This window comes from Dasypus novemcinctus, chromosome 1 (assembly GCF_030445035.2).
Source record: "Dasypus novemcinctus isolate mDasNov1 chromosome 1, mDasNov1.1.hap2, whole genome shotgun sequence".
NCBI classification, from domain to species: Eukaryota; Metazoa; Chordata; class Mammalia; order Cingulata; family Dasypodidae; genus Dasypus; species Dasypus novemcinctus.
The window spans coordinates 184,207,026-184,232,287 of NC_080673.1; the positions used below are offsets into that span (position 1 = coordinate 184,207,026).

At 37.7% G+C, this 25,262-nt stretch overlaps 1 protein-coding gene across 1 annotated transcript in view; it reads left to right on the forward strand.

Moving 5' to 3' along the window:
* Positions 1-319: 319 nt before the first annotated feature.
* Positions 320-25,262, forward strand: part of DHX15 (DEAH-box helicase 15) — a 61,353-nt gene continuing 36,410 nt past the window's right edge. The window contains exons 1-3 of the mRNA XM_004461817.3: positions 320-605; positions 7,255-7,690; positions 13,894-14,087. Coding sequence (XP_004461874.1) covers positions 535-605; positions 7,255-7,690; positions 13,894-14,087 — 701 coding nt within the window. The 5' untranslated portion in view covers positions 320-534. The remainder of the gene's footprint in view (positions 606-7,254; positions 7,691-13,893; positions 14,088-25,262) is intronic.

Here is a 25,262-nt window from a genome sequence, read left to right on the forward strand (position 1 = left end):
TGGCGTTATAAAGAGTTGGCTTCCAATCTTGACTCTGCCACTTAGCTGTGTGATTTTGGCTAGTTTCACAACCTCTCTAGGTCTCAGATTCCCAAGCCAGGATAATAAAAAGGGCAGGATCTCCCATCTAGGACTAGACTTTACAAGTATAGAGAGGGAAGTTGAGTCTGAAGTGAAGTAAAGGCTTAACCCCGCAGCGGCACGGAAAGCAGAACGCGCGGGGAACAGAGACCAGAAGGGAGGGGTAAAAAATACAGCAAGCCTGGAAGGCGGTGGGCGGAGCCAGAGTTGCCGCCTCTGGGCGGCGTGCGCGCGCACCACGCACAGCACGCACGCTGCGGAAGCGCGCTCGGAGGCCCAGCCCTCGTCGCCGCCGCCATTTTAGCTCCTGGTTCCGGCCGCACGGTGTAAGCTGTTGTAGCGGGAGGGGTGGGGGTCCTCGAGAGTTAAGTAGCTGCCTTCTGCTGCGCCGCTCCAGCCGCCAGCTTTTCTCTTTTGTCTTTTTTCATAACCGCCCGCTCGAAGAGTGTGAAGATGTCCAAGCGGCACCGGTTGGACCTGGGGGAGGATTACCCCTCCGGCAAGAAGCGTGCGGGGACCGATGGGTAAGTCAGGCCGGGGGCGCGAGGCAGCGGCTTGGGCTTTGTTGGGGTCGCGGTGGGCCGGTGGGCAGCGGGCCAGGGCCGGCCTGGCCGAACGGGCCCAGAAGTCTCAGCCTTTTGTTTCCCTCTGAGCTCGGCTCGCCAGCGGCGGGTCAGGGAGAGCGGCGCCACTCCCAGCGTTCGGCCCGGCAAGGGCGCAGGGGGATGTGTGTGTGTCTGGGCCGCCGCTCGGCCCTGTTGGGTTGGCGGAGAGGCCGGTCTTGGCCACGAGGGCGCTTCCTTCGTCGGGCCGAACCGAGCGAGTCATTTCGAAGGGGGGCGGGAGGGAACCGCGGACCTCGTGGCCTCGGTTCCTGGGTAAGGCCTGGCGCTGGGGAATGGGGGGAGGGCGCGGCGGGAGAATTCCCTCCAAGGGCATTAGGTAATGAGGTAGGGCGGAAGGGTTGGAGAGAAGGCCTTGTGGGGGCAGCTGGGTGCGCGGGAAGGCGAGAGGTGGAGGGCGGAAAAGTGAAAGAAGTGCGTGGGTTCCTGTGTAGGAGGAGTGGGGGTGGCGGGAGTTGTGTGCGGCGTGCGGACGAGTAGTTCTCGGGAAGGGAGAGTGGCGGGCCTGTCGGGAGAAAGGAAAACGTGGAGTATACCTGGAGGGCTTGGAATGCTTGTGGGATGGAGAAGGCTGCAGTTCACAGTTGAGCGGGAGAGAGCGTCCCTGGGTCCATTCAAACACTTCAAAGGAGAAACTAGGCAAACTTCTTTTCTCTGCTTACTCTCCCGCCATCTCCTTTATTTCCTGCTTAGGTTAAAATCTTGGTTATTGGGCATCCCTGGGGTAGGAATTAGAAGGCATTCTTTCGTCCTATGAGTTCTTATTTTCTATTTTTTTCTCTTTTACCCTAAAACACTGTTGTGATACGGACACCCTTTTAAAAAAATGATTTTTTATTTATGGCAAAATGCCGCTCGTGGGGAGGTAGTTTGGGAAGTGAAATACTTATATGTACAGACTCAAGGTATTTTAGCTTACTTTCCTTTCCCTTCGCGTTTTCTTAAAGGTACAGAGAAATTTAGACAATTAACTTTAGCAATTTCATCCAAGTTATTTCTAGCCTATTTCTGAAGTACAGAGATGTATTTAGGTAATTCAGGCAAAGATAGGAAAACTTGAATATACGTTTTGTATAATCTTATTTTATTGTGTATGTGAACAGAATCACTGTCAGATACCTATATAGTTTTGTGAATTTTTGCTAATTCGAGTCCTTGACCTGGACTGATTTCCAGGTATCTCCAGAGTGTCACTATGGTGTATCACTCAGGATAGAGTACTCTTTGGCGTCTTTCCATCTATTGAATGTCGAAAGCAGAAGTATGTCATGTTGTCATCTTGTATATTTAATTTACAGCATTAGGCAGGAGTTTTCTCTTTTCCTAGACTATACTTCCCCCACCCTTACCCAAGGAGGAAAAAAAAAAACCCTGCAAAATTTAATCGTATTTGAGCTACACATTATACAGATCCTTAGACTGGAAAGCAACTTTAGAGATGGTGTTATTACCTCTACTCAGGAGGAGAAATGGAGACCCAGAGTTGTTAAGGTGGCCTTTGCAAGTATACACCGCTGGATCCAGCACCCCGACCTTCCATTTTCACTCTTAGCCTGTTGATTTTTTCATTATGGCATACAGCCTTTGATTGTAGTTTAGTCATTGCAGTGCATTTTGATGACATTTATAATGGGTTCGTAAAGTAGGGAACACTTGGTTCTTGATGCCTGTGAAGCAAAAATAAATTGCTTGTCATCTGGCTTGTCTCTCACAAGATTTCGCATTGGAGTAAAACATTTATACTGGGAGGGAACAGATTCACTTACATTTGTGTGTATGGGCACTGTTTAAAATGCTTTCCTTGGGATTAGTAGTTTCGTGGTTTGTGTATGTGGTGGTGCTGTTTTCCTTACAAAACATGTCTTTAATAAAAATATCTACTATTTGGGCCTATAGGGTGACCTTAGGATTCCCATGTATAGTATTTGACTATAGTAGCTCAACCTGTAGTTGAAAAAGAATTCAACTTTGGTATAATATCCAAGTTGTAAGAAATTATGGAGGGCTATTTTTAAACTCATTTCTCTGTCGTTTAAATAAATCATTTCTTAAAGAACAGGTTTTCTTTAGCAATGGGTTTATAATGTTTTTTAGTGTTCAGGTTTTTTTCAGATTTGGTAATTTTTAAAGAGTCACTTTTATTGACTGCCTTTCCAAATGTAATCCTGCCTTTTTTTTTTTTTTTTTTTTAAACCCTGATATTTAGCCAAATTGTATAGGCTTGCCATTGAGCACCACTAACACAAAGACTGTCCTCACTACTGAGAAAGAAGGGTAATTTGGTGGGAGATTCATGCTCATAAGCATGCTTCCAAACTATATGACTTATTCTCCTGGCATATTTAAACCTTGAGATCAGATAGAGAATTTGCAGGTTTGTTTTATTACTTGTGTCCTTTTTCCCATCATTCCAAGAATATTCCTTTTTTTTTTTTTTTTTAAAGAGTCATAGATCGCACAAAATGTTACATTAAAAATGAAAGAGGTTTCCATATACTCCCCACCCCCCTCTTGTCCCACATGGACAACTTTCATTAGTATGGTACATTTATTGCATTTGATGTGTACATTTTGGAGCCAAGAATCTATAGAATTACCAAAAAGACAATTTACTGTTTTAAGTATGGGGAAATTTGAAAATGGGAACATTTGGTCGCTTTGGTTTTAGTTTCTGATATTACCTCCGTATAAGAGCTTTTCCTGTTAATTGTGGAAAAGTCAAGATTTGGACTAAAACGTTGCAACATAGAGTACATATTGTGCACTTGGCCGTTTTAAGTACTTTCTAGGTACAAAAACATTTCCTCTACAATCCTCTGATGTAGGTTAGGTTAAATAACTTGTCCCACGCAATGTAAGAAGTGTCCATACGTGAAGGTATAACGAAAAGGCAAAAAACTTCCCTGATATCTCATCCCTATCTTTAATTCTTTGATGACGTTTTTTAAAGATCCCTATGTATTTACTCACAAATATTTGACATCATTGTGCTCTTATGAGACATTTTGTGTGTTTTTTTCATTTAGAAATATGTCATGAACTTACAGGTATACATTATCCTCTTCATTGGCTGCAGGTGTTAAAATTATAAAGCGATATCATAACTTAATTTAACCAATTTCCTGTTAATATTAAGGTAATTTCCCAGTCATTATTATGTACCAAAATGTATGATGAACTTCCTTATTAATGTACATATTTGCATGCATATATGGTTAGAAATTATTGGATGTGAGATTGCCAGGTAGAAAATAGTGCTACTTAAACTGATTTTTATGACCAGTTTGCATCATCAGCAGTGTCTGTTCCATGTAGCATCTTATCTTGGAAATATTAACTCACTAAATTTTTGGGATACTCCACAAGACAGGTGTTAATAGCCACATTTTATGGATGAGGAAAGGACAATAAGAAATTGCATAACTTCATTGTGACACTTAGTTTAAGTTTGAGCCAGGACTGAGCTGAAACTATGTGCTTGGCAACTGTCATATTGTGTTTCTATTCCTGCCCACAAGTGCTTAAATGATTATAAAACACTTGTTTTGGTAATAGTTTTTTTTAAAGCATTATGCCTCAATTAATAAATATTTAAGAGCAAAACTCCTTTATAATGTAAGTGCTTATTTTTAAAAAATGCACATTCAGAATAGTAGATTCATGTTTATGAAGCAGGAGGTTTGAGCCCCACTTCTAATTTTTATATTCCCACTCCCATTGAAAGTACACGGTTTGAATCTTAGCCCTTCTAGGTGATTGAAATTTATCTTCTGCAATTTCTCTCTTGCCTTCTTATTTTAACTTGAGACTGTTTTGTTAGGACTTTTCACTTTGTACATTAGTAAATTGAGTCTATACCTTGCCCATGACTGGAACTGATCCCACTGCTCACTGTAGCCTTGTAGCACAGCTACCCGCGTTTGTTGGTCAGCAGTTATTCCGTGTCTTCCGAATAATATTTTTGCTTCCTATGCTGTAACTATTTTTGGTAATGAGGTTTCTGATAAAGTGGGTCCTTGAAAAATCTTTATTAATGTAGGTATTACTGTTTAAAAAAAATATATAGTTAACTATGTTTCCCCTCACCCCCAGTTTAGTAAACTCTTGAAAGGTTAGGTCCATAGCTTAAGTGCCTGGTACTGTGCTAGAACTGTAGAAGGAATTGGTTGAACTTTGTTTTTGTGTCTTCCCCCACCTTTCCTCCGTGTTGGAGTGAGACAGAAATTCTTTTTTTTAATTCTGTGATCTTAAACCCGGTGACATCATTTTGCCTTTCATTTTTATTTGGAACGGGTGTACTTTAACGTTTCTTTTCCAGCTCTTTGCTCCATGATCTTAGAAACATCTAGGCTTGGAACTATTTGTGGCTACAGTATTTATATGCTGGACACATTTGTACCCCCTTGGATAAGCTATTCCTGATTTGCATTATTGGGCAGTATGAATGCTTAATTAGTTAATTAGCACCTTAAACCAGAGACAGTGAGAGAAGCAAAAAAAAAAAGTAAGGTTGGGTGCATATTTTAAAGATAAGCACTGAGGTTTTGAATTCATTTTATGTTTATTGGGTTATCTTTTGGGTTCTCATTCTGGTGTCCTTTATCTGTATGCCAAATGGGAAGAGAGACTTCATGCAGTTTTAGCTTGTATGTCCTGTGATAAGGTAGAAGGTGGACACTGGTATGGTAGAAGGGAGACACTTTATTTGTAGTTATTTACATACCCTATATAATTGTCTACATAATTATATAATTTAGCAAGGCTATGATCAAATGTGATTGGTCAGTTTACCATTTCTGTGATTGGGGAGTAATCTTAGTGCATACTGGGTTTAGCAATTTAGCTGTACACCACCAGGGGGGGTTACTATAATCTGATGTCCCATTATAGAGAATGAATGTTCTTTCCTGCTCTGCTAGTGTGGAAAAGGAAATTTCTACTCCTTTTTTCTACTGTGGATGAGGAACAATGACATGTTTTAGGGACTCTTGTCATAGCTACCACGTTGCCTATTTCAGGTTTGGATCCAAATACCTTGTGGCAAGTTTGTCTACTGTAGGATTGGATCTGAAACTGGATTAGTGGAATGAATCCACATAGACTTACTTTTACATGATTGTATTAGGGACTATCTGTAGTAATTGAGCTAGTTACTTGGAAATAGATATCAGAATTGACCATTTAGATTCACGTTTACTAAGTTTAATATAGTGACTTTCTGCATACTTTTTAAAAAAATTATTATATTCCAGTTTTATTATTTATTTTTTAAATTTCTCTCCCCTTCCTTCCCCCTTTCCCCTCCAGTTGTTTGGTCTCTGTGTCCATTCGCTGTGTGTTCTTCTGTGTCCACTTGTATTCTTGTCAGTGGTCCTGGGAATCTGTGTCTCTTTTTGTTGTGTCATCTTGCTGCGTGTGGTGCCACTCCTGTGCAGGCTGCACTATTTTATTTTATTTTTTTGTGCGGGGTGGCTCTCCATATGGGGCACACTCCTTGCGCGTGGGGCTCCCCTACACGGGGGACACCCCTGTGTGGCATGGCACTCCTTGTGCGCATCAGCAGTGCGCGTGGGCCAGCTCATGACAGGGGTCAGGAGGCTCTGGGTTTGAACCCTGAATCTCCCATGTAGTAGGCTGATGGTTTATCTGTTGAGCCAAATCTGCTTCCCTGCATATAATTTTAACATTTTAAACAACTTAATATCCAGTGAAGCTTGTTTTTAATTTGGCCATATTTCATTTTATGGCTGGCTGAAGTAAAGTAGATAGGTTTATAAAGAACTTCCAGTATTTACTTTTGCTGTTGAGGATATATCCAAGACTGAGAAGTGAAAACAAAGTAAAGTTCTAGTTTTTCTGATCATAAAGCAATATATGCTTATTAAACAAAGTTGAAAAAGTACTGGAAAGTGTAACTGAGGAAGAAAAAACCCACCAGCAATACTTTAATGCACATTTATTGTATTAAAAAGTGGAGATACTGATGTATATAAAATATTGTAGTATGCTTTTTCCATGTAGTATTAAAACATTTTCCCATAGCAAACAAAGGAATGTTAAAATAACTTATAAGAAATACATTATAAAAAATGTATTGGACAAAGGTGGTGTGTTCAGTAACAGTGTTTTTGCTAAATTTTGAATGCAATTTCAGTGCAAAAAATACCTCTTTACATAACATGAAGGAAAATGTGGGCAAAATTGTGATGCCATCCTTTGCCGGACTTGGACCTTCCTTTTCCCCATCTCTTCCTCAGCCTAACTTCTGCTGTTAGGGATTTCACTTACAGGAGACTGAGTTCTTAAGTCATCTCAGTGGGAAGTCAAAGGTTGTGGAAAGAGACTGTTCCTTAAAAGAGCATCAGTAAGGAAGGGAGAGATATATATGGGTGGGACATAGGGAATCCTTGTTACGTGCCATTTGTGGTGCTTTATAATGTTTTGTTTATTAACGTGTTGGACATATGTTTTTTTTTTAATGCATTATAATACGCCGCCATGAAAATTTAGCATAAAATTTAGGATCTGAATTCTAAATTTTTGTTTTTAGGAAGGATCGAGATCGTGACCGGGATCGTGAAGATCGGGCTAAAGATCGAGAACGAGAACGTGATAGAGGAGATAGAGAGCGGGAGAGAGAGAAAGAGAAGGAGAAGGAATTGCGAGCTTCGACTAATGCTATGCTCATCAGTGCTGGATTACCACCTTTAAAAGCTTCCCACTCAGCTCACTCAACCCACTCAGCACATTCAGCACATTCGGCACATTCTGCTCATTCAGTACACACTGGACATGCAGGGCACACATCACTTCCACAGTGCATTAATCCATTCACTAACTTACCCCATACTCCTCGATACTATGACATTCTAAAGAAACGGCTTCAGCTCCCTGTTTGGGAATACAAGGATAGGTTTACAGATATTCTAGTTAGGCATCAATCCTTTGTACTCGTTGGTGAGACTGGGTCTGGTAAGACAACACAGGTGAGTTATTGTATACCACTGTATTTTATAAATATTAAGACATTTTAAGTTTACAGGATGGTGCTTATTTGATCCTGGTGGCCATTCCTATTATCTGTCTCACAGAACACCTTGAGGATTAGCTGCTTTGATGTTAACACTTTTTTAGTGACTTCCAAAATGGGAGTCCTGTAGGGAGTACCTGTCTTCCCAAAATCTGCAGGGAAAAATGATGTTGCTGTTTCCCCCTGCCCCCCCCCCCCCTTTTAATTTTGTTACCTTAAGTATGGCAGATTAATGCTTGCTAACCCACTTTGGCTGTGAGACAGTACAGATTTGGGATAGAAGGTTTATTTTCCATGGTTGTATGGAGAGCACTGAACCATTGGAATGGTTTTTGTTGTTGTTTAATCTTTTTATTATTTTTAAAGAAGCTTTAGGTTACATAACTATTACATTGAAAATATAGGGGATTCCCATATACCTTACCCCTCCCACACTTTTCCCCATTAACAACATCTTTCATTAGTGTGGTACTTTCGTAACAATTGATGAACACATGTTGAAGTATTGTTATTAACCATGATCTGTAGTTTATATTATGGTTTACACTTTCAACTGTACAGTTTTATAGGTTTTGACAAAATGTATAATGGCTTGTACCTGTCATTACAGTGTCATGCAGGATAATTCCATTGTCCTTAAATTGCCCCTTGTTACTCCTTCTCCCTTCCCTCAGAACCTCTGGTGACTGCTACCTTTATATCAGTGTTACTAGTTCTTCTGTTACTAGAAGAATAATGGGAATAACAGTAAGTCCACTTTAGTCCATAGTTGCATTCCCTCCTTATAGTTTGTTCATTCCTCAATGTAGAGGATTTTGGGGTGGTGATGTCCACTCTGCTGCTTATTGAGAGGGGACTTAGATCCCATGGGGAAGGTGGATGGAACTGTATTGCTTGCAGTTGTAGACACGCTCTGCTTCTTGGGATGGGCATTGTCCATCATCATCCTTTGGTTAATTGTCGCAGATGAGTCTGATGAACTGGAGGGTAGGTGTTTGGCTGCAACTCTGCTGAGATTCAGTACTCACCTGGCATGCAAACAGTTGGAAGATTTAAGTTTCTGAGACACATTTAATGGGTACAGTGGTAATTAAAGGTTCAAGTAGGAGAGGCATAAAAACCGTGTGTTAGGATAATTATAAATGAGTCCAACTCTGATATGGTAGGGGTATAGATTATCTTATATTCCAAGGTGTTGGAATGTTTGTGTGTGTGTGTGTGTGGTGGTTTGCATCTTTGGGGGTTTTGTTTTGTTTTTATAAAACTTTTCAAAAGTGAGAGAGCTAAAAGGCATATAGTAAACCCTCCTTACCCATACCTCTGGCCATCTAGTTAGGTCCCACACATATAGAAGTCATGCCTTGTTTGTGATGTATCTGGGATATTTTTCAAACATGAATGTGCTATTATTTACTGGGCCTATTAATGGACATGTGGTCATTTGCATGGGTGAGCTTATTTGTAGAATGAATTCCCAGAAGTGGGGTCATTTATAATTGTGATACATATAACCAAATAACCTTCTATTGGTAGCATATCAGTTTACCCTCCCATAAGCTTGTATGCTCAACAGTCATATTTAACTTGGATTTTTACAAATCTGATGGGAGAAAAAAGATAGTGCAATTTTTAATTTGTATTTTCTTGGCTGTAAGGTTAACCATTTTTTCCCTGTACTTGAGTCTGAAATAGCAGTTTTGTGGGGGTTTTTTTTTTTTTAGCAGACTAATCCCTAGCCATTGTTGAAAATATGGTTGTAAATGAGTGTTGAAATGCATTTAATAATTACTCATCTTGCCATGCAGAGATAACTTAATAATGTTATGTTGCCTTTTTGCCTATTTCCCTTGTTTCTGTTGCTGTGGTACATATTTATATAATCATGTGTGTACTGCATATACAGTTTATCCCTTTCTCTAGTTACATTTGCCACAAATCTATGAATTTTGAGTATTTTATGGAGACATTTGAAGGCTAGTATAGCACCCAAAATAGGAAGCTTTTATGAAAGACTGAGCCTTAGTGAGTAAAATTATCTTTATGAATGAGTAAAAATTCAGTATTGATGTTAGGAACTTAAACTGTTGGCTTATATTTATCAATGTATTGAAATTTAAGAAATATTCAAAAGGACACAACTTTAAACTTATTAATATAATATTTTTGGTAGTTATTTCAAGTGGTTTAGCCAGTGTACAAGTATTAACGGAACCCATTTAATTAGTACTTTGGTAAAGCCAGGCACTTTATATTTTGTATATATTATCTCATTTAAGCTTTTCAGTAACTGCAAGGAAGATACTAATCATCATTTTACAGATGAGCAAAATAAGGCTTTATGAGGATTTTAGAAAGGTTTAGTAGTAATGCTTTGGATTACACAATTTATGAATTCAGGCATTTCAACATTTACAACTTTGTCCCAAAGTTATGTTTCATACAGCTACTCTGGTCTGATATGGTCAGCTTTATTTCTAGGATGAATTTGATAGTTTATTAACAGTATAGAAGGTCAAGTTAACACAAAGCAAAAGTTTTCTGATATTTGGGTTATACATGGATTTTTTTTTTTTTTTAACTTGGATACTCAGGATTTCCAGAAATTTGGGGAATTTGAAGGGAAACGCAATAGACTAAATAGTGAATTTTACCAAATCCTTTTTGGCATACTCTGAAAGTCTTCACTCAAAATAATTAAGAATAACCAGCCAGTGCTTTTGGTTATCTGTTTTTGTCTATCAAAATGAAACCCTCAGTAAAATTTAAGGTGATGATGTTAAACTTTTGACTGAGACATTGAGTAAAGACATTTTACAGTATGTTCTTTGTATGCACACATTAGACACATGTAATATGAAACTAAAGCTAGTTCAGGCAGAGAGACGGCATGAATAAGGACGTTTAGAGCGAGATGCGTAGTATATGCCCTGGCCAGAGTGTAGAGTGTATGTGAAAAGGAAGGTGGGGTTGGTGAGAATGCAGTAGCATGTTATACCTTAATATATTTTGCTGTGGATCCAGAAGCCATCAAAACTTTTTAATTGGAGGAGTGTGACTGGGAGTTTTAGAAGCATGTCCTATGTAGTGAGCATGTTGATAACAAACCATTTAGGAGATCACAGCAAAACTCTTTGAGTCTGAAAAAGGCCAGTGGGAATGGATTAGAGAAGATAATACTATTACTGACTAAGGGAACGTGGGAGGACTTATACGTATATTTGGGGGAAGGTATAAAATGGTTGTTTTTGAACTTGATGAATTTGGGATACTAAAATATTCTTTGGGTAGAGATGATCACTAGGTTGGGGGCAAGAATTTGAGTTAGGATTGACATTGATACATAGGTAATAGTAGAAGTTGGGAATAAGTGAGACCTCAGGATAATGTGTAAGAAGGCTAGAGGACTGAATATCAATTTTTAGAAAGATGTCTTCAAGTAGAGGAAGGGAGGAATGGTTTTACAACTGATCCCTGACCTGAACAAGTCAGTAGCCTCATCTTTCAGGACCCTTTCTCTTCATTGCTATTCTCCTTAGAAATGTGAATAGATGCATTAACTCAGTGGTTCTCCAAATACTGTCTGGGGACTCTTGAAAGTTCCTGAAACCTTTTCATGGACCCATTAAGTTCTCGGACTTTCTTTTTATCCTGAACAAAACAACTTACTAGAACACTGAATGTAGAGATAGGTACAGTTGAGATCTGCAAATCTGTAAAATAGTATACTCTTCTCACTAAATTTTTTGAAGGGGCTTTGGGAAATATAGGTATTCTTGCAGAAATACTGTAACAGAATGGGGGTTGGTTAGTAGTGAATTAGTGAATATTTTAGTAGTGTTTTCAGTTTAAAGTTTCTAAATTTTGTTTTTGGGGTAAAACCCCTAAGTCTCAATAGCTTACTTTCCCACAGTCAAGATTTTCTGATAGGGTCAGTTTTAAATTTTAATATAGTAAATCTGTTAGCTATATGGTGTCCTCAGTCATTTTAAGAGTGAAAAGAGGTCCTGAGATTAAAAGTTGGAGAACTGCTATCTTAATCAAAACAGTTTATGGCTTATTTTTAAGATGGGAGGTAAGCTCTACATTACACTGAAGCAAATTCAAAATGAATTTTTTTCAGTTCCATTTTGCTTGGGCTTTTAAAGTACATTTTGGCTTTATACGAGGGTTGCTGAAATGGGGGTTATATAAAGCTTTGCTGGAAAACCACATCACCTAGATCTATGAGTGTATAGACCCAGGGAGATGCTATTTAAGTTTGGTATTTTTGGTCATTGAAGGCTTTGAATTCATTAAAGATAATAGTTTCCTAGAACTGTGACAAAAGTACAGCAAACTGGGTGTCTTAAAAACAACAGATTTATTCTTTCACAACTTTGGAGGTTAGCAGTCCAAAATCAAAGTGTTGGGAATACAGGACTCCCTCTGAAGGCTCTAGGGAAGAATCTTTGATTCCTCTAGGTCCTCATGGCTAGTGGCATAACTCCAGTCTCTGCCTCTATCTATATGTGGCCTTTCCTCCTGTTCTGTCTCCCTTCTGTGTGTCATCCTCTCTTCTGAGAACACTGGTCATTAGATTTTGGGCCCATCCTAATTTAGGAAGACCTCATTTAACTAATTAGGTCTGCACAGACCCTCTTTCCAAATAAGGCTATGTTCTAAGATTCCTGGTAGAATTTTTGGAGGGAGCTATTCAACCCATCGTAGAAAGGCAAAATAATGATTTCCCCAACCCCCTTCATATATTTTTCAGTAACCTTTGTTATCCCAAAATTGCAGAAGTAAACTGAATAAGATGTAGTAATGGTGCAGCAGCTAATATTCTTTAGCAGGTATTAACAAAGCACTCTATAGGAGAAGCCATGTTTTCTGTAGTAATAGAATCTGATTGGCTTTTGGAAACTGATGAAGATTCCATCTTAAACTTGTTAACAGTGGATTCCTGTTCTTAGTGAGGTAGACCCTAGTAGATTTCCCATGTTTTCCAGTTAGATGACAGGAGAAGTGAACCTAGAGAATCTATTATTAGTATCTTTCATTGAACAGGAAAAAAATGTACTGTCATGGCAACCAATTTGTGCTCCCCCCCTCCCCGCTCCTGCCGTCCTAACATCCCTTTAAGGGAAATACTTATTGGTACTTTGCTTTTCTAGGTCTTGTTGAATTTGAGATGGGGCAGTTATTGACTTCTAAGAATATTACCTTAGCTGTTGCCATTGTACATCCTCTACTAAGAGAAGAAGAATGGGAAGGCAAGGGTTAGGTGCTAGGAGTTAATTCTGCTGGTTTGTAAACCAAATTTGAATTGATTTTTTTGTTAGATTTATTTATTTTCCCCCTCCCCTGCCCTGCTGTATTTGCTGTCTGTGTTCATTCGCTCTGTGATCTTCTGTATCTGTTTCTCCTTTTGTCTTCTCATCTTTCTCCTCTGCGATTCAGAGAGATTTGATCATGGGGACCTCTGATGTGGAGAGAGGTTCTCTGTCAGTTGCACCATCTCAGTTCCTGGTTTCTGCTCTGCTTCACTTTGACTCTCCCCTTTGTCACTCTTGTTGTGTCATCATCTTGCTGCATGACTCACTTGTGTGGGCACTGGCTCACCGCGCAGGCATACTTTCCATTCTTTTTCACCAGGAGGTTCTAGGGATTGAACTCGGGTCCTCCTATATGGTAGGTGGAGGCCTTACCACTTGAGCCATATGTGCTTCCCTGAATTGATTTAAAAGATACAGCACTAATTACAGGGGGATATGATTTCTCTTTTTACCTGCATTTGTGTAACTTGAATTGTATAGAAACTTAAAAGCTATAATTACTTAGAATATTTTTGGAAAATTAGTGTTAGTTATAAAAGTAGAATTTAAGTTGGATATTTTTCTTCAGTGTATTAAGAGAAATGCTTAATGACGATGCAGTTTCTACTATAGAGCATATTCAGCAGTCTCAGTGGACCTATCCCACTCCATGCAGTTGTGTCATAACAGTGTTATACATGGCCCTTCCTTGGCTTCTGTTCCTTTAAATTTGAGACAAATAATTCTCAGTTATGGGCTAATTGAATCTTTTTATACATTTTGGAATGAGATAAAACATTTCATGTTAAATATATTGGCTATGTAGAGAGAGCAGAATTAATGTAAATGTGAAATTATTTGATAGATTCCACAGTGGTGTGTGGAGTACATGCGATCACTACCAGGACCCAAGAGAGGAGTTGCCTGTACCCAACCCAGGAGAGTGGCTGCAATGAGTGTGGCTCAGAGAGTTGCTGATGAAATGGATGTGATGTTGGGCCAGGAAGTTGGTTACTCCATTCGATTTGAAGACTGCAGTAGTGCAAAAACTATTCTCAAGTAAGTACTATACTATTTTAAAAAATGAACACTTTTCTTTCAGTTTTTTGCTACTAGGTAGAGAACATTACTAGCAGAAACTTAAAGTTATCCAAATTAGACTGGTTCAAAGTAGACCTTTTTACTAGATGACTTTTTTAAACATGGATTTTTTGGATGGAAATATATATATTGTCATTCAGTAGAAATTGAAATCCAAAGGTCAGATTTTAGTAACTTACTGCTGTATCTTAGGTGAAACATTATAGATAATGTAAAAGTGTGATTTTAGTAAAAGCACTTTGATATGTCATTTTAATGTAATAGAAAAGCAAAGTGATAAAGACACAACTACTATTAGAATGATGTGTGGGATGGTATATGATTTATTTGGGGAGGAGGGCTTTTAATGTTAATTGTACAGCCATTATGCAGGCATTATGAGCTAAAGGAGGAATCTTTTATTCTGTAAGATACTCTTGGAGTCTCGTCTCAAGGTCTTCATTCCTCTTCATTCTAGCTGTGGCATTGAACTTCTAATGTCTTTAATTTTCCTAATTTTTAATATTTGTCTTACATTAGTGTTCTGCCTAAGTTGGGATAACACGCAACCTGATAGTTCTTTTATTTCCCTCTTGTTGCGTCTGCTATTCTGTATTTGACGTTTAAATCATTTTAAAAATGGTTTATCACCCTAAGGTTTTAAAAGTTAATTTTGGAACAGAACATATGGGAAGTGACATGAATCTTGATGGGAGAGATATACAGAGTTATAGGATGAAAGAGACAAAAGTCCCATTTATTGTTTGATTTTTAATTGTATTCGATATACAATTTCAAATGATACAGAAAAAGAATAGTATAATGAACTCTATATATTTATCACCTATTTTTAACCATGGCCATCATCTTTCATCCATACCCCAACCTTTTCCACAGTCCCATATTATTTTGAAGCAAATCCTAGATGTCACATAATTACGTTTGTAAATACTTGGTTTTTATCTCTAAAAGATAGGATTTCTTAAAATATAACTGATACCACAACTTAGCTTAATCAAAATATCTTTTTCTAGTTTTTTTCCTTTATATATGTTTCATTAGAATTTCATGTTAAGGAAATAAGCATCATATTTAATAGCTGTTGAAGTTTAAAATATTTAATAAGTCAGCTTGTCTTTGACTTGCTGGCACATATTTTTGGCTTAAACCATCTTTTCATTGAATAAATCCTTTTAGTTTATACATATTATTGGTCACTTGTAATTATAGTATAATTGACAAGTTATATAGCTCATGATTTTATACTATTAGAAGGCAGATGTCATGGACTTGATAATAAAGGGCAGTTTTTACTCATCTTTAGGAGATGTAATTTCATTATTCTGACATTCTAATCATTATTGATTTTTCAGGTAAGCCATAGTAGAGTAAGGAAAATAAGAGTTGGGGAATTGGGAGGTGAGAAAGTTGGATGTGATATTGGGGGTAGAGTGAGTAGAAAGTGGGAAAAAGTTAGGCTTTTAAAAGATGTACACTTGTGAAAGATTTTGGTTCCGTTATGGGGGTGAAAAGTGGCTTTATATATAAATAGCTTTAAAAGCACAAGGTGATAGTATTTTTGGCAGCATGATACTTATGGAATTGTTCCCAGAGGTTTTAACTAAATCTTTTTCTTATTTTCTTTTTTAAATCATATGCTGGACAGGTTAAGCTTATTGGGGTTTCTTCTAGAATCTGCCAAAGAGCTGGGAGCTCACTCAGTGTTCTTTTGAAGTGATGTTAGGAAAAGGGCGCATTATTACCATACATAGCCTTAAAGGAAAAGAAATAATTTTCAAGGCTGACTCTTTTCCATTTAATAGTAGGGGGCTTCTGGTAGTTTTAGTTTATCATGTCCTGGGTATATTATATATAGTCATTTCTCAACACGTTTTTTTTAGGGTCCTAGATGTTAAAAACAGCTAAAACCTTTCTTGGGGCAGGAAGAGTGAGCACAGCAGTACAGTACCACCTTCCATTAGATATTTCATATATTGATAATAAATGGTTGTGCATCTGTTGTGGAACTGGGAGTCTTTTATTTTTACCATAGAAAAATGGTAAAGAGGACTAACTGCCAAAGATTCTGCTTGTGGTACTCAGAATTTAACCATATCGTGTCTGCTATGCTCTTGGCACTAAATAAGAATTGTTCATTAATTAAAGAACTTTGAGTACTTTAGCTAAATTAATGTGTCTTTAAATCATCCCTATATAGATTAAGGGCCCAAAGGTAAGTTTATTTAGTATTTGGGACATACATACTGGTTCAGAAGTGCTGCTTTATTGCATAAATCCTAGGTTCTAGGTCTTATATGCTATTTGCAGAGGTCTGGTTGTATTACAAATTAGTGTACACTCTGACTAGCCTTAAATAGCCACCCAGTCCCAGTGGACAAGTTAGTTTACAAAGCCACCACTGCTAAATGGTTTTTATATTTGTTGCATGTTTGCCTGTGTCCACTCCCCCGCCCCCTTTCCTTTTGAAGGGGTAAGGGTGAATCATTCCTTTCAGTATATGTTGATTATTTCTTGGAATGGAAATCATGAAAAACCGGATAAGTAGCTGATGAGCAGACTAGACAGTGAAGATATCTTAATTCATTTGGATGAGAGGAAAAAGAGACATGGCTCTTAGTTTAACACCTTTGCAATGGGTTTTAAAAACTATTTGTCTACGTTGGAGTTGTAATACATTTATATTTTTAAAATTTACTTATTTTTTCTCTCCCCTTCCCCCACCCTCCATTGTTTGCTCTCTTGTGCCTATTTATTATGTGTTCGTCTGTGTCCGCTTGTATTCTTGGCAGCACAGGGAATCTGTCTCTCTTTGTTATTGTTGCGTCATCTTGCTGTGTCAGCTCTCTGTGTGGCGCCACTCCTGGGCGGGCTGCACGTTTTGTGCGGGGCAACTCTCCTTACGGGCGCACTCCTTGTGCACATTAGCGCTGTGCATGGGCCAGCTTATGACATGGGCCAAGAGACCCTCGGTTTGAACCCTGGACCTCTTATATGGTCGGTGGACGCTCTTGTCGAGCAACATCTGCTTCCCTGTAATAAATTCTTAAAACTTAGTTCTTTCTCAGGGCTTTTTTTTTTTTATTACTTTATATTAGAGTTGTAAATTTACAGAGAAATCATACAGAAAATACAGTTCCTGTATAGCTCCTCACACAAGTTTTCACTTTAACACTTTGCATTAGTGTGGTACCTTTATTAAAATTGGTGAAACAATATTATTGTAATTATAGTATTAAATATAGTACATCATTTCCATTAGGGTCCAGTTTGTGTTGTAGGGTCCTGTTTCTTTGTTTTGTTGTTCATATTTTCTTTCTAGTAACTTACATGCAACCTGAAACTTTCTCTTATAACCATATTCAAAGATACAATTCATTGGTGGTGATTATGTTCACAATGTTGTACTACTATACTATCACCGTCCATCACCAAAACTTTTTCATTACCACAAACAGTAACTGTACCAATTAAGCATTAACTTATTCCCTACCCCACCCCATCACCTGGTAACCTATATTATAGTTTCTGACTCTGAATTAACTTATTCTAATTATTTCGTATCAGTGAGATCATAAAATAGTTCTTTTGTGTCTGATTTAGCTTCATTCAACATGATGTCTTTAAGGGTTATTCATGTTATCTCAAATATCAGGACTTCATTTCTTTTTACCGCTAAACATTCCATTGTATGTACATACCACATTTTGTATATCCATTTCTCTGTGGACACTTGGGTTGCTTCCATCTTTTGGCCAGTGTGAACAATGCCACTATGAACGACAGTGTGCAAATCTATTCAGGTCCCTGCTTTCATTTCTCTTGGGTATATTCCTAGAAATGGGATTGCTAGGTCGTAGGGTAATTCTCAACTTCCTGAGGAACTGTCAGACTGTCTTCCACAGTGACTGTACCATTTTGCGTCCCCACCAACAGTGAATGAGTGTTCCTGTTTTTCTACATCTGCTCCGATTTTTAAAAAAAATAGTAGTCTTTCTATTAGATGTGAAATTGTATCCCACTGTATTTTTTATTTGCATTTCTATTAATGGCTAGTGATGTCGAGCACATTTTCATGTGCTTTTTGACCATTTTCTGTATCTTTGGTAAAACATCTATTCAAGTCTTTGCCTATTTTTAAAATTGGGTGGTTTGATTTTGCTTACTGAGTTGTGGCATTTCTATATATCATCCAGATATTAAACCCATATTGGATATGTGGTTTCCAAATATTTTCTCCCATTCTGTAGATTATCTTTTTAATTTCATGATGAGGTCCTTTGCACCAGTTTTTGTCTTGAAGACATCCCATATTTCTACTTTTTCTTTCATTTAAGCTGTTTGGTGTAATCACCTTTTTTTTGAAAGCTGTGGTTATAAGTATGTTTATTTTTAAAGAAGTTTTAGATTACAGAAAAGTTATATTGAAAATTCAGGTGATTTCACAAATTCCCCATCCCCTCCCTTCTCACATTTTCTCCCATTAATAACATCTTACATTAATGGTGGTGCATTTGTAACAATTGAGCAGTCATTGAAGCTTTGCTACTGGCAGTTATTTGTAGTTTATATTATGGTTTATACTTGGCAACCATAATGGGTTTTGACAAAATATATAATGGCCTGTATCCATTGTTGCAATATCGTACAGAACAATTCCAGTGCCCTAAAAAAATGCCCTGTGTTTTCACCTTTTCTTCCCCTTTCCCACAGAACCTCTGGTGACTACTGTGTTTGTATCAATGTTACAAGTGCTTCCATTACTACAATAAGTCTACATAGCTTCACGATTGCATTCCTACTTAGGTTTGTTCATTACTCAGTCTTAATTTTGGGGTGGTGGTGCCTGTTCTGCTTCAGATTGAGAAGGGGCTTAGATCTTATGGGGCAGATGGAAGGAACTGTTTGCTTGTAGTTGTAGATACTCTGCTTTTTGGGATAGAGGTTGTCGTCATCATTTTGTTAGTTGTCCTGGGGGAGTCTGAAAAAACTGAAGAGTAGGTGTTTGCTGCAGTTCTTCTGAGATACAGGGCTCAACCCAAATATGAACAGCTGGAACATTTTAAGTCCTGGGACATATATTTAACGGTTATAGTGCAATTATAGGTTAAAATAAAAGGGTAGAAGAATCATGTGTAGGGAAATTAAAATGAGTAAGTCTGTTGCATTGGGGGAAATAGGTCATATTCCAAAGTCTTCCTCACTTTTTTGAGGGAGCTAAATGTTTTCTAGGGTTGAAAGCTATTTGATAGTCTTACACCAGGGGAATTTGAGATTGATAATTTGGTAGCTAATTGCACTGTTGTTTAATTGATATGATTCCTTTTATTCCCGTTTCAGAATTCCTAAAGTAATTTGATATTCAAGGAATTCAGCTACTTACATAAGTAATGTTTAATCAGTCAGCTAGTAATTGAATGTCTTCTGTCTGTGGGACAGTGCTCAGTGTAGTCTTAAAAATTAAATATGATCCCTGTCCTCATATAGCAAATTTCAAAGTGTGATTGGGCTTCTCAAAGAGAATACTAGGGTCTTATGAAAGTGTAATTTGAGAATTCAGTTTAGATTGGGGGAAAAAATCAGAGTAGACTTCTTTTGAAGGTGGCATTAGTCAAGGCCTGAGTTGAAAGTAATGTTCAGGTGGAATAGGGATTGGGGTGCAGGGAGAAGATTTCTGCTTTTCAGACAGGGAATGGTACTTTTTTTTCCCCCAGAAGGGATATAATCTTCTTACTTGAGAAGGCTCAGTTTGTCTATATTATAATTTCTTAACCCTCCAGCTGATTTGGCAGTTGACTTTTAGAGGACGTGCAAGACATAGCCTTTCTTTTTTTCTTCCTTTTTCTTTTGGTTTTGTTTGGGGGCGGGGGTGGGGTATATCTTTTTGAGATTTGTTAAAGGACTGGTTTATAGACAGTATGAATGATCAGAGATTGGTTCTCTATATCTTTTGCCTAACTGGACCATAAACTCCTTGGGAATATAATTTGTGCATGTCCCTGTATGCTTGCCTTTGTACACAGAACCTACTTTTTTTTTTTAATTGTAAGGGGCATACTGGAGTGTGAAATTTTTCTGCCATGGTAGTGTAGAGCATGAATGAACATATATTCTTCAGCATAACAATGAAGAAACGTTGGGTTTTTCCCTGGTTTTATTGAAATTTTTCGTGGTTGGGAGAGTAAAATGATGTGGTATTCTAAATCTTTCACTTTTGTTTATCAAAGTGCGCCAGAGTTTTGGAATCTATCACAAGGTTAAAGACCCAATCTAGATAATGTTTATGAAACAGCAAAAGGGTTGTAACTCTCTTTAGGAGACTCTTGTTTGTTAGCTCTGTGAGATGCTTAGATATGTTAATTCAGGGCAGGCTCCTAGAAAGGGCAAGACTAGAAGACTTTCAAAGTCGTATTATTTCTGCCATAACCAAAATGTGTGGTAGAGTTCTAGTGGACTGCAGATTGCAAATGTGATTTGTAGGGATTGCCTTGGTAGTTTGTATATTAGTAAGTTAAATCTGAAGCAGATTTAATTAGTTTGTAATAAAATGAGCACCTCAACGTTTAATTTTAACTTTTGAATGTAATGTTTGGTTCTCAGAAAAGCAGTGTTTGACTTGGTGCCTTGGATTTTAGTAGGTTATTTAGAAATAGATGAAAATTAGATTAGAGACAAGAAAGGCTGACAGTAAATTGGGAAGTTTCCTGGATGGCAAAGTACAGAGTGAGGCTCCTTTTTGATAAATATTAGGAACATTTTTACGCATCTGAAGGAAGCACTGTGGAAGTGACACGAAACTTCAAGTTGGAGAGTTAAGTGTATAGGAAGTTTAGAAAAATTGCATAGGTATTGCAATAGGTCAATAATTTTAACTATTTTTGGGATTAAATAAAAAAAAAATCTTGTAACTCCAGTGAAGTTACAAGCTGAAAGTGAAGAAGCTATCCAGGAGTCATAGATTGTTTTTTGAGCACATTGGCCCAATTCATTGCTGAGACTTATAAATTATTTTGCATCAGTAAGAATGACATTGAAAACAAAATTAAGCAAATTCTTTACCTTGTGTAAGATATTGATGTATTTGATTTTCAGACTTAAAGTAAAATTGGTCTGGATGTCAAAGTGATGATAGGGCTGAAGCAGGTCAGTGAAAGATTACATTAAAAGCAGTAGAAAAACCATTTGGAAAAGGTAAAGGCAAGGAGGACATGGTTGAAAGCTGTAATTGAGTGTAAGGGATGAACAGTGATTTCAGCAAATGAACAGGTTTCAGGGAGTGAAAAACTGTCCCTTGTAAACCTTGAGGGAGAGAAGTTTTGAACAAGCCAGCAAAAGAAGTGCTACCACACCCACTCTGGATAATAATATTGTAAAATTGTTTATCTCAAAAAGGGATATAGGCAAGAAGATGAAAGGGAATCTAAAAGTAAGTAAACAGGTATAAGAACCTAATGACGTTGCTGCAGTAATAGCAGTGTGGGATGTAAACGTTTAAAGTTGACCTGGGGGAGGATAACCAGGTCCTACAGTAGCAGTTTCCTTGGGACCTCTGGGCACCTCCTGAAGCATTAAGTGCCTAAGAACTAGTCAGAGATTGTAGTGTGGGTTTTCAGTAAGGCATCCTCGATTTAAAATAGAGGTCTTGGGAAAAGAACCAAAGGGAAGTAGATTGTAGGGCACAGCCTCTCAGGTACCTGAGTTGTCTCCTAGCTTTGCTACTTGCTGTGAACTTGACTGTGTTGTTTATGTTCCTGTGCTTATTATTTTTCAGAGGATGGAGCTAATAATAGTAACTACTTTCTAGGGTTATGAGAGCAAATACATTTAATGTGTGTGCAACCCATAGAGTAATTACATTAATATGTGTGCTACCTGGCATTCAGAAGTCTTGCGTAGACATTGCTGCTCATAGTGGTGGTAGGTTCTTAGTTTGAGAAAGTATTTTTTATCTTATTTGCCAGGTATCCTAATTAAAAGACTTATAAAACCATTTTACCACAACATTTGGATTACAGTTTGGGGGTTTTAACTTGAACTAAACTTTGACATTACTTTTCACTATGAAATGAATGAATTCACATATTCTTTTAAGGCTCAGGGTAGGAGATGGAAATGTATTTTGAGGAACCTTAGTTGTGCAAATGTTAACTATAAACTAACTTATTGAGCATCTCTTGTGGTAGACTTTGTTCCAATTCAGGTATAGCATTGAAGTGTTAGGTAAGGTAATTTTACTGGACCCTTAGAAATTATCTTACTAACGAGACTCAGACTATCACTTTAGTTGCCTAGAAGTAGAATTCTGTGGACTTTTTAAAAAAAAGATTTATTTATTTATTTATTTCTCCCCACCCTGGTTGTCTCTTCTCTGTGTCTGTTTGCTGCGTCTTTGTCTGCTTCTCTTGTCAGCGGCATAGGGATCTGTGTTTCTTTTTTGCTGTGTCATCTTGTGTCAGCTCTCTGTGTGTGCGGCACCATTCCTGGGCAGGCTGCACTTTCTTTCGCACTGGGCGGCTCTTCTTAATGGAGCACACTTCTTGCGAGTGGGGCTCCCCTACGCGGGGGACACCCCTGCGTGGCACGGCACTCCTTGTGCGCATCAGCGCTGTGCATGGGCCAGCTCCACATGGTTCAAGGAGGCCTGGGGTTTGAACTGCGGACCTCCCATGGGGTAGACAGACGCCCTAACCACTGGGCCAAGTCCGCTTCCTTTATTGGCTTTTGTTAATCCATAAAATATTAACTTGATTTCTAAATTTAGGTATCTGTATGTTAGACCTGACCTTCATGTTTAAACTTGCATGCTTGTAAAAGATTAGTTATGGATGACTCTCTTTGTTTACACAATGCCAGCATCTTACAAACTCATCTTTCCTACTCATTAAATAGAACCTGCATATTTATTATAGCTTTCTATAAATTCTCTTGTGAAGGTAGAAGAACATTTCCTTTAAAACTTTTGAAAATTTAAAGAATGAATAGTGTATTTTGAAAAAGAACTGATTAATCCATTGTTAGTTTCCTAAGCATTTCTTTTGCTTGATTTGATATCTTAAGTCTGAAACACACCAAATATATTTTAGCTTTTTACCGCAACAAAGCTGTATATGTTTTGGCTGCTGGTCTTAAGCATTTTGACTATCCTAAGAACTGTAACCGTATGTGTTAACAAATGTGGTTTTGATATTAATATTTTCTTTTCTTTTTGCCCAGTTTTGTTCAATTAGAAATGCATTGAGGAATTGTAGATTCCAGGTTATTCAAAATACTGTTTTGCCTTTCCTTGTGACTACTTAAATCTAGTAGGTTGTTACTGAACTCAGTATCATAGTATATGTGGTGCTATGTAATTGTAGCAAGATGATCATTGCTCCTACTGTGTGATATTGGTGCTAAGAATATCAAGTGTTTTTTTATTCCTTTACCAATGAAAGGAACATTATGTGTGTACAGGGCTGTGCTAATGTAGTCACTGGCTCTTTCATGACTTGAATGGGAGGTAAGATGTGAAACAAACAAGAAGGTAGTTTAAGTGTTACATGAACAGTATATATGATTTCAAAAGAAGTCAGAATATTTCTGACTGAGAAAGGCAGTAGCAAATAGTATAAATCACTTCTGGGCACTCTAGGTACATGAACTAGATTTTAAGTAGGGCAGAAGTTCCCAGGCTGTCTTGGTTGTTGGTATTCTAAGTGTCCCAGTAATTTTTTTTAACTATACCACAGACCTAAATAATAAATACCTTGGAATTCCACCAATTAAACAGATCCGAAGAACTTGATGTTTATGTCCTGACAGTTTATGCCCTTCAAAAAAAAATACACATACATTGAAAGAAAATATATTTTTATTTCATTCTTAAATAGCTACCATTATTTACTATTGTGATGTTTACACCTGTTGAGCATTGCCCACTTTCTCAAACTTTGGAATTAGATTGGACACTGCTACCCATATTTTCTATACTACAATGATCTTTGCCTCAACGTTTTGTGACAGCAACTATCAAAAATTGAGCTTCACAAAGATGATGGCAAAAGGAATGTAGTATAAGCTGTTGAAATTGCACCTGTTGCAAGCTAGTGGTGCATGTTGTATGCTACACGTTGAGTATGGAAAGCAGTAATGTAAATTTGTTGCCTTTTTTAAAAAAATCTAGGTTCTATCCATGTTGTAAAGTTGGTGCAAGCCACTTAGTTTCCACATTTATTTTCTTTTTTAAAAAGTGTTTATTTATTTCTCCCCACCCTTTCATTGTTTGCATTCATTGAATCATCTTAAAGTGTTTTGTTTTGGTTTGTTTTTTAGGTATACAGCTTAGGGTTTATATGGACAGCTCTTCTGCATAGACTAGATCTTGTTATGTTAGCTGTAATTACAGTGACTTGACTGGTGAAATTAGAGATACATGAGTTTACTATTAGCTGTGACCTTTCAGTTTGACAGTAAGACATCCACTGGTATGTTTTAAAGGGGAAAAGTTATTCCCAGGATTCAGTTAAGTAGAGGTTGAAGAATATAGTATAGAGTTCTGTTTACTGATACCAGTTAAGGGTCAGGCAGTTAGTGTTCTACATGCTTTACATTTTTTTTAGTTTAAACAATTGCCACCTTATTCCCATTTTATGGATTGAGGATTAGAGAATTTGAGGAACTTGTTTTCAGACATGAATAGGAAAGCAGAGATTTGAACCCAGGTTTGTCTTGAGACGTGTGTGCCCTTAAGCTGTGTGTTTAATTATTTGCTTCCTCCATCCACATTCCCTGTCTTCTGTTCTTCTCAATCTGTTTATAAAGCTTTCCTAGGTAATCAGAAAAGCAATAAGTCTTAATTATTCATATAAAATACTGCAAATCATTTAAAAAGTAACCTTTGAAGAAGACACCAGTAATTTCTTTGGGTCATGCTAAATTAAAGAAAAGGGTTTTTTTTACGCATGCATATTTAGGTATGGCAGGTAAAGCCTATCCAGGGGTTCTTAACCAGGGGCAGTGAGCTAGAATTGAAATTCAAACAAACATTATTCTTATGGAGACATGTTGGTGCAAGGTGTTAAATATATTTATTAAATAATACACAGTATAGTGTGGACTTAGTAGGGGGTCCATGGTTTTCACCTGACTGGCAAAGGG